The sequence below is a fragment of the Lampetra planeri genome, chromosome 5 (assembly GCF_965212315.1).
Source record: "Lampetra planeri chromosome 5, kcLamPlan1.2.h2, whole genome shotgun sequence".
NCBI lineage: Eukaryota > Metazoa > Chordata > Hyperoartia > Petromyzontiformes > Petromyzontidae > Lampetra > Lampetra planeri.
In genome coordinates this window covers 2,569,116-2,579,684 of record NC_136111.1, presented here as the reverse complement: position 1 = coordinate 2,579,684, position 10,569 = coordinate 2,569,116, and the positions used below count along the sequence as shown (strand labels likewise).

At 43.5% G+C, this 10,569-nt stretch overlaps 1 protein-coding gene across 1 annotated transcript in view; it reads left to right on the top strand.

The window, feature by feature from the left end:
- The first annotated feature begins 4,241 nt into the window (after positions 1 to 4,241).
- Positions 4,242 to 10,569, top strand: part of NUBP1 (NUBP iron-sulfur cluster assembly factor 1, cytosolic) — a 51,661-nt gene continuing 45,333 nt past the window's right edge. Inside the window, exons 1-2 of the mRNA XM_078594058.1 lie at positions 4,242 to 4,360; positions 9,056 to 9,160. Of these exons, the coding sequence (XP_078450184.1) occupies positions 4,330 to 4,360; positions 9,056 to 9,160 (136 nt within the window). The 5' untranslated portion in view covers positions 4,242 to 4,329. The remainder of the gene's footprint in view (positions 4,361 to 9,055; positions 9,161 to 10,569) is intronic.

Here is a 10,569-nt window from a genome sequence, read left to right as displayed (position 1 = left end):
TCATTGGCAGCGTAATCTCAATAATAGTTAAATGTTCGCCTTTGACATTGTAACGAGACGTGGCGCGCGATAACTGCTGATATGTTTGGCACGTCGTGTGCTTGTCTATACGATAATCAAATCGCGTGCACTGTTAAAATAAAATGTATGAATGTGATGCATAAAAACGCTAAAACACGAGTCACGACAGTGCATTGAAATGGCTCTTTATACTTGCAAATCCGATTATTCATAGTGACCTGTGGAACCGAGTTTCTTGCCATTTTGCATGGATCTCAGAGGATGACGAATAAGAAAAAATGTCACTGGTGACCGTGACATCGTGGCTGCAAGATGAAGCTGCTTTTGCTGAAGGACAGCGTCCCACCAACCGTACTGTTTAAGAGTCTACGGTGAATCAATCATGACCACGGAGTTATCCCAGCGGTAAAACATTGCCTGCCTCTAATAAGAGCTTAACAATTTGACCTCCTCTCTCCTGGATTTGGATGACTGAGATGAGGTGAAGCAGTCCAAGCTCCGTTCTGTGGCTTGGAGTTAAGGGGTTTGTCACGGCACCTTAACGTTGTGTTTATCTTGTGAAGTCCGATGGATACATTCTGATGGACAGCTCCTTATCTGGGCCATGATGGCTGAGCAGAGCTGGGGTCTTGGTCTTCCTGTTTATGCCAATTAGAGACATACGATCACGTCCCAACCATAGCTTCTCACAAAACAGAACCCAATATTCTAGGTGCGTATATGTTGTGTTATAAAAAAAAAATCTTGAGAGCATTGGCGTTTTTTCTCACAATAGTTTTTAAACGCAATTATATTCCAATCTATTATGCTACTATTACAAATAATATATTCATCGAGTATCCTGACTGGCTGCTGGCTGGGCTCCTCTCAAACCCAACAATAATTATGTTGTTGTTAGTGGCTGCCGGGACGTTGCAACTGAAACCAACTGGGTAACTGGATGAACGGGATTTTTCGTGTAACAAACATTGATTTGAACTGAGATGGCGGAAGATGAAGTTTGGAGGACATATCGTGGATAACGACACTGGAAGAGGTGGGAGTAATAAATTCAGAAGACTGGCACGTTTCGGAAAAATTATCTAATTTTAAAATGTGTGCTCCTGTTTATGTGTTGCATAGCAACGGCTTCTCGACTAGCATCTAAAAAACCCACTCATAAAACAGTTTATAGAAACAAATCAACTGGTAAAGGAGGCTGACCCTACGGCAACAACATTACACCGTTTATCACCCTGCTTCGCGGCAGATTTCAAGAATATATATTTTTTCGAGATTCACGTAATGTTAGCCACAAGCATCAATACAGAAACATCTACACAGGTTTACCCTTATTAATGTCTCAATCTCATCCCTGAATCCAATACATTGAAAGTAGAACTCAGTGCCCTTAACAAGCTTAGGAAATATAAATTGAGTAATTGAAAGAAATTACATTGAATTCTTCAGTTTTAGTTTTCCAGTAAACACAGAATGGTGGACCAACGTTGGTCGAACGGTTCCAACCACATGCCAACCTTGGATGTTCAGTGGGCTTTCTCCTCATCATTTGAAAAACAAAATCAGATGTTTACATTCCTGAATATATGGGTGGTTCTGCATAAGCTGACATCATAAATGTCATTAGATGCCTCTTATCCGTGATGAAGTGGTTAGACAGGGTCACAGCTGAGAGAGTGGGTAAATAACAGATTATTGCATTTCTTAGCTTGATCTGTGGCACACCCACACGTGTGCCATGATGCTGGACAACACCACGACATCAACCTCTACGGTTGTTTATATGAGTGTAAAGATATGATTTACAATTATGTCATCTCCATCCAAGGTGAAGACGGCACACCCAGGAAGCACTCACTGCCCATCCAACCGTGCATCCAGGTGGTGAAAGGAGATAATTTATTTCCTTAACATCTCATTCATCTTTACAGAGAAGCGCAGAAGATAGGGCAGAGGCTGCTACCCCCATGCATGAGCACACAGCCTCGAGCGTGGTGAAGCGTCGGCTTTGATTTAGTTGCGTTTTACGCGTAGCAGGCGTGGTCAACATCTCTACTCCAAATAAACCGTCTTACTTCGATTCAGAGACCGAGTAGTGTTCTTGTGGCATTACATGTAGGATATGTCATTAATAAAAAAAAACGCAAGTATGTGTTTTAGGGTACTCGGTGCAACATATTTCAGCATCATCTTAGAAATGAAGTCCTGTAGGCATTGTATATTTTATTATCCGCAATTCGCCAGGCAAGAACAGAATTTTGCACAATTTTGTTATGGTTCAATAACCCTCGTTCAAGCTAACAAGGTGCAAAACCATATATATATACCTGAACTAAAACCCATATCTAAACCATACTCAGCAAATTACCGATTGGTATTTTCTTTTTTAGACAACCGGTAGCTATTGATGTCGCGTGTTTTTTTTACGTGACAACCCTTAATTATTGGCTATGTCGGGTGGTGGCGGGTTTAACGACACTTTTATATTTACGCGATCTAACCCAAAAAAACTCTGTATTATGGATAATACTGGTCGCGAAAGCCTACATCTTAAACTGACAGAGGCTCGTATATTATTAGCATATTGTAAGACGCATTTCCCCCCCTACATTTTCAAAACAATAGAGTCTGGTGTGCCTGTGTGTGCGACTGCCTTTATATTACTATATTGACACTGGGCACAAGTTTGGAGAGCGTATTATGATGTGGTATATTAAATGTGAATTGCTCGATGTGATAGCCAATTAATTTTTGACGAGTGATCATACAGCAAAGATTGGAGCCACTAAAGATTATCCACATCATGCACCTGGTACTAACAATGAAATATCTCCACAAAATGTGTTACGTGCTGATCTGGGAGCGTATTGTGGGTGAATGGTCATACATAATTGACAATGGCCTGTCCCACCACTAAAACATAAGTCATATTTAGCTCCATCGCCCTTTGAGCCTTCCAAAGCAACACGATTTCCAACAGCATTTGTCCAAGCAGTATTTATTTGCTGAAGAGAACCAGGCAACCAAAACCACAAAACATTCACCTTGTCTCGACATAAAAAAAATATCTAGACGTAAAGTAAAATAGTTTTTTTTTATACAACCCATTAGCCCTAACGCCTTCTGGGAATGCATAATTGCAGCAGAAATCATTCAACGCAAGCAAAACTCTGGCTTGGTACCGACAAACATTGTCTCATGCGCAAAGTCAGGCTTGTTTGAATCAATGCTGGTGAACGATCAGACATGACAGGCTAGGGTGCTCTCATTTAAGATATGGCTCCTAGTTCGAGGCGGTGACGTGGCCCATCCATCGCGCGTTTTGCCGCTTGTCGTAGAGGTTCACGGTTCAAATCCAGCGGCCGCCCTGATTAATACTGTGGCTGTAATAACCGGAGGCAGCACGAGGCGTCTGCTTCGCAATGGACGTTCCGGATCCCCTGGCCTCATTTGCAAGAGCTCGGCCACCGTGTGCCCGCGTCACGGTCCAAATTTGCCATGTTCGGATAATTCCCCCCAAATTAAATGCATCAATCGCAGCGGCTTCTGGCTGGCCATCGAACAAAGGCCGTCACTGCATCGCGCGCATTCGGTTGCGCATCTGAAAGCGCGCAATGCAGTGACACAAAGAAGACACTGGAGCTATGCACTTTTAAATCTAGATTGAAAACGGATTTATTTAGAACTGCTTGTTGTTGTGTTTAGTTTGTTGTCCTTCCCCCGCACCTGCGACTAGCACGGTTGGCTACGTACGGTGTGAAAGAAGTTCAACACACTTACATACTGGACATCTGTGCAAAGAGCTTTATAGCTCATCGGATTCCTCCTCCAGTATAAATAAATATTCTGACATGCAGTATGCTGGTCTCTAGAGTTGTCGCCTGGCTACACAATCAAAACGTAAACATAGAATTGTTAAAATTAATACGGTGGGTGGGTGGGTATGTGGTGGGTCGGTAGGTGGGTGGGTGGGTAGGTGGGTGGGTAGGTGGGTAGGTAGGTGGGTGGGTAAGTGGTGCAGTTTTTTCCTGGATTTTTTTGTTTGTGCATAGTCACTTTAAAATGTTTTCTTGTTCATGTTTTTGTTTTTTGTTTGTTGCGGTTGCACCCGATTCAAGAGGGCTATACCAAATACATGAAACTGAAAACTGAAACTGGGTGGACATGTTGATGAGTGGGTGGATATGGAGGGAAAACCCCTCTGAGTTGGCAAGGCGGGCTGAGCGAGGGCGGCGCGCCCCTGCAAGCACCACGTGGGAGTGGCGCTGCGGGTACAGTGAGCGTGAGGCCACTCCGACAGGGACCCTGATGGCCGATCGCCCGCAAGACGCTCCCGAGCGTGAGTCCGCCTCAGCTCTCGAGCCTCCCTCGTCCCCCTCGTCCAGGCGATGTCGCGCCGTCGTTAAGTAGACCCGGTGCCTCGGGGAGGGGCGAGAGGAGGAGGGGGGGGGAGAGGGCTTCAACGCGCTGAGTCGGCACCGCCGTCAACCTGGGCTCGAGTCCCTTCCACGGGGACTGGCTGGGGTTGTCTTTTAATCTCGCCTCGAAATGTCCCAATGGACAGAGCGGGAGCAGCTCCTGAGATGCCCGTGGCTGGGGTTGTGAGTCCTGGGTCAGGCTGTGTCGCTTTGCTCTCTCTCTGTCTTGAGAGAGAGACACAGAGAGAGGGTTCGTGATGATGGCTTTGTCAGAAACCACTTGAGGCCATCACTCACGAGGTCTCCATGGGTTCAGGCCATGGGTCACTGCGTGGGTGACGGGCTCACACCAATGGTCGTGTGACACAAACATTGATTTGGACTGAGATGGCAACAATCGGTAGCGACGCTGGAGATGCGTGAGAGTTACGAATTCACGAGACTGGTACGGTTCGTTTAAAATTTAGTCCCAACTTTTTTCACGTGTTGCTAGTAAGTGCCAATTATTTCGCCGTTACATTACATTCAATCGACCCAGCAAAACTCGGTTTGAATTTGCTGGCTCGAAGCCCTCGGTATGGGTGTCGCTCATGGGGTTTTTAATGGTCGCATCAGAGTATAAAGTGTGGATAAGAGGCCCTCAGAAGCGGTGTTTATTTATTTTATATCGTGCCATTCACGATGGAACATCTCAAAACGCTGAACATCAGCGAACCGCACTTTAGACGTCAAACGTGACACGAGAGAGACCACCAAGCCAGACGCGAGACACCGACCCAAGTAAACACAACACGAGGTCGGGTGTGGTGACAGTCAACATCGCGATCCTCTGACATCGGCAAACGTGATGTGAACAGGAGCGAGTACTGTCATCGTGTCGACAACATCGCTTTGATGCCGCGTCATTCATGAAGATAACCACCCAAGGGGGCTCGACGTCACGAAACCCAAGCCCGTGTCAAGCTGTAGGCAGCAGCAGCAGACAGCAGTTGTTTTGTGTGATCACGCCTTACAGACTCTGGTTTTTTCGGTAAAGTCACGTAGGTAAAATAAGTAAATTAAATGACTGTGATTTAATTTATTTTAATTACCGAAAAAACAAAGAGTATGAATCCTTGCAGTCACGAAAACTTCAAATCTAGAATTAACGCCTTCCAGAGGCTGGTATTTAACGAGGCCAGGGCTAGGAATGGCTCAAACAAACCTTTTTTTCTTATTATTTTACCAGCTAAGGGCCACCGAGCGAAACAGCTTTTTTTCAAAAGCGACTTTGCAACAAATGATAGCTTAGGACCGTCCATAAATGACGTCACGCACCTAGGTGGGGGGGGGGGGTCAGACATTTGTGACGATGTGTGACGAGGGGCGGGGGGGTGAGAACTTGGACGTCACATCAAAATGCGCAACTTTAAATACATATAGACAACACGTTCTACTTAATTAATTGGACTTTTTAATAAATGTTTTCTCCAACATCAGTGCAGCGCCACGTTAAATACGCACTACAATGACAATAGTTTAAAGCGATTTGAAGCATGTTTTTTGGGGGGACAGAGCTTTGTGACGTCATATTTGAGGGGGGGGGTCTGACTTTTTGTGACGAAGGGGGGGGGGGTGGTCAAAAATCGTCCAAAATCGCGTGACGTCATTTATGGACGGCCCCTTATCATTTGGACATTTATAGCAGACACATACTCTAAACGCGCAATGTGGAGGGAAAATCCGGAGGACCCGGAGGAAAATCGACACGACAATGGGGAGAGAGACGCAAACTCCAAATATACAGCAGGCGTCAAGGTCCAGATGGAACCCCCACCACTTTGTGTACGCCAGGCGAGGTAGTTAACACCTCGCCATCTCGCTAAGCACACTTGGCAAATGATTAGGGCCCCAAGAGGCTGAATAAGCTCCAGATTCATGAAAACGTGGATGCACCACTTACCGTCTAGAAGTCAGATGCTGCTGAACATAAACGCGTCAATTAACATAACATAAAATTGTGTCTATAGCTCTCTCAACAGTTTACATGTCTCATTTCATGACGTTGAGTGTCTACATTGTGGAGAAGATGCACCGCTGTCTCAGCGTTCCAAATTAGAACACAATAACGTGAATGGGCACATCTCTTAATATATTTGAGAAATTAGAACATCATAACGTGAATGGGCACATCTCTTAATATATTTGAGAACGGAAACGTGTGGATAAATAGCACTGCGAGTCATTGAATTGTGCAGCGCGTAGCTTGTACATTTTTTGCTCCTAGTGCATAGACTTGCACCTGAATTCAGCGTTCACCAAAAGTACAAGTGGGGATTTTATTCCCCTGCTCTTTATAGTTCAGAGGAACGAGTAGAAATTTATTTTTTGTTAGTTTACAGCAGGGGGAGAGTCGGATCCCACTTTTAAGTCAGCTCGCAAAGTGGCACTCACTTTAATTGACCCCAGAAGGATGATGGGTCGGAGTCCATTTCCAACCGGGGTTCGAAAACGTAATTTGTTGTTTGTACGTCCAAACATAGTTATAGCCTTGACGGATAGTGACACGTAACTGCGTGAAGACAGCGTCAAGATTGGGCTGTCGGGAGACACCGGCTACGTTGCTGTGCTGTGTGTGATGAGATTAAAGCGAATACGCTGGAGACAATGAATGGATGCAGGCGCAGTGTCAGCCATTGCTGTGGAGGTGACTGGCAGCTTGTGATCTTGACCCGTGACCTTGGTTCATAATGTGCAGACTTGTGGTTAGCACATCCTGGGTGTACATATTATTACAAACCACAGTAGAACTTTGTATATGTATTTGGGGCATGGAACGGTGGCTACGGCGGTCAGTACACTGTATGTTGAACTTTCGCACCGTACGTACCTAACCATGCTAATTCGAGGTGCGGGGGGGACTACAAACAAAACACTCCACAACCTAAGTTTGATTCCTGGCCATTGCTAACATGAAGGACGATTGATATGTTAATCTTCCCAAGGTCCCTCCGATCACCAGCCTGTGCTGACCAGCGTAGTGAAGTATCGTCGAATGAGCCAAACAACTCCCATGACCAAAGTGTGTGGGGATTCGGTCATGCAGCAGTGGATTGATAAAGGGCTGTGCAGTTGACGTTTATGTGTGGTTGGCTTAATTGGAAGGTGTTATTACATCTGTCATTTGACAACAGTGCCCACAATTGTGAAAATAGAAACTGCCAAAACATTTAAAAAAAAATTTTACTTTAAGTGCAAGTCTCCAACTCTTATCCATTCACTCTGTCTGGCCTCTATGTGGCATGAAGAAGGGCCGTTGCCCAAAACATCACCAATTATAGTCGCATTAAAGGGCAAAACCTCAACAACATTGAAACCATTCATAACGGGCACATTTTCATGCAAACGCTAATTTCCCCGTTGCGATTTGGAGGCGAGAAGCCATGCTTCATCTGCCCGACGACACAAAGGGGCCGTCCATAAATGACGTCACGCGATTTTGGCCGATTTTTGACCCCCTCGTCACACGGCGTCACAAAAAGTCCGACCCCCCCTCAAATATGACGTCACAAAGCTCTGCCCCCCCCCCAAACATAATTCAATTTTGAAAATAAAACATGCTTCAAATCACTTTAAACTATTGTCATTGTAGTGCGTATTTAATGTGGCGCTGGAAAGCTGACATTTAGCATACAATTCACTTGAAAATATTCACCGTCTAACTAAAACTGCAGATGTTCAGAATATTATATTGAAATTCTCTTATAATAATAAAATATTAAAAGTAATTATAACTATAAAAAATACTTGAAACTTTGTAGTAGAACAAAGTAATTATATCAATCACATTCATTCCACAGAATAAAAGCCCTGGTAGAATAATTAAAATAAAAATGTTTAATAACAATCATTAAAAAAATTACAAAATGTATGCTCCTCCACTCTCCCATGGAGAAATAAAATGCTCTTTTATTGAATAAATAAAAGGTGACCTTAGTAAATTTAAATAATCAAATAGTTAATAATGAAAATTTATCAAAATTAGTGTTATAACAATTCTATTGTTTATATTTATTTAAAGTTTCACATTTTTACGTGACGTCCAATTTCTCAAACCCCCCCTCCCCCCCTCTTCACACATCGTCACAAATGTCTGACCCCCTCCCCCCCCTCTAGGTGTGTGACGTCATTTATGGACGGCCCCTAATATGAGCCTTCCACTGTCGCTCAGAAGTGGCGGTGGATTTCATGATGATGATGCTGCTGCTGCGTTTGTGTAGCGGGATGCATTTCCAAATGATTGGAGCAGCCACAGGGAAAAAAGCATTTTTCCAGGACAGTTTGTAGAGGTATATACACAGTGGACATTGGTGTGTGCGTGTACGTGTTATACGCAGTTCGATTCCCGCTCACGACCAAAACCAGTGACAATTATCTGAACTGGTCTTGGGCCTCACCTAGGTTGGCTCAGACTTAAACGAGTACCTGGTGCGGTGTGTAAACATCCGCCACCAGGGAGACAAAGGCAACCTGGCGTGGTGCTGGCCACCCGCCCTCTCGTGTGCCGTGCCGGCATTCATAGGGTGCTCTCTAACAGCACTTGCTAAATGGGGTGTCTTTGTATTTGTTATACACAGACTGCCCTGGAACAAGCAGCGAGCAGGCCGGGAAGGTGTCGGCCTGCCAAGGATGCCCCAACCAGACACTGTGTGCATCTGGCGTGACGAAGGCTCCAGATCCAGGTACCCGGAATTAATTTATACACGTCTTTTGGACAATATGTATTTGAAGGTATTATACTGAATCTGAAGCTTTTTTCCCATTGGATTTCATCATTTTAAGAATAATACTGTGTATTTTAACACTTTTTTAACTAACTTAATAGCGCCAATACGTTTAAATATATACAATATGCATTTGGTGGATATCTTGGGCAAAAATGTAATGGTGAAAGATATAATGTGTGATGTTTGTATGGATGGAGATGAGAAGATGGGTTTTTAATGAAGGTGTGAGTCATGATAATGGGGTTTTCTTTAGATCCTAGTCTTTCTTTAGATCCTAGTCTCAAACAGTGTTAGACCAGAGGACGCCAAAAGGTGAACAGCACAAAGACAATGCCACTATCAGGACATTGAGAGCTCGGGGTGAGCGTCCTCTGGTCTAACACTGTTTGAGACTCGGCTCTAAAGAAAGCTGTCTCTAGTGTGGACCAATCAGTTTCAAAGACAATGCACCATATACTGTCAGAGCATGTTTTTTGTTTGCATGTTCACCACAAGTATATGTGGTAAATGCAGACATGATTCCTTGCAAAGGTTTCAGTTTGGTGTTTTAACATCTTAACACTTGTTGTATTATATTCTTGGTTCTTTCGGTAAAGTCACGTAGAAGTGAAATAATAAAATAATTAAAATATTAAACAATAAAAATTCTCACGACGTTTCGACTGCAACACAAGCAATCATCATCAGCAATCATCATCAGGTGTGAAATCACACCTGATGATGATTGCTTGTGTTGCAGTCGAAACGTCGTGAGAATTTTGATTGTTTTATATTTAGATTATTTTATTATTTCACTTCTACGTGACTTTACCGAAAGAACCAAGAATATGAATCCCTGCAGTCACGAAAGCTTTAAATCAAAATTTAACCTGTTGTATTGCCAGAAAGGGGAAAACCCTATCATAATTAAATACTGGCAAAGGAGGTCTCAAAAGGTGTGAGTCCTTCATGGTTGTGCAGTGTTTCCTTATAATGCTGTTTCTTTATATTTGTGAATGTAATGTGAAGCAAACACAAAGACCGGATTATTTCTTTCACGAAGGAGAGGCATGTTTGGTAATAGAAGCATGCACAGGAAATTCAATATGCCAACAGAGTGACAGCAAAACCTAATTCCCTATGGTTAACAGACTCAAGCCATGATAAGCATTATAAGAATTCAAGTTTAGAACTGTAAGAAAACAAGTTTACATCACGAAGGTATCTGTCCAAAGATAAAACTGCTTCATATTTTGTAATAACTCCAGTCTGCCTAAACATAATATCTTTATCCTCCATCAGTATTTAGCCTGACTAGTGCCAAAAAGCTCAGTTGTTCATGTATCCCTGCTTAGGTTGAAACAACTTTACTGAACTCTTTAAAT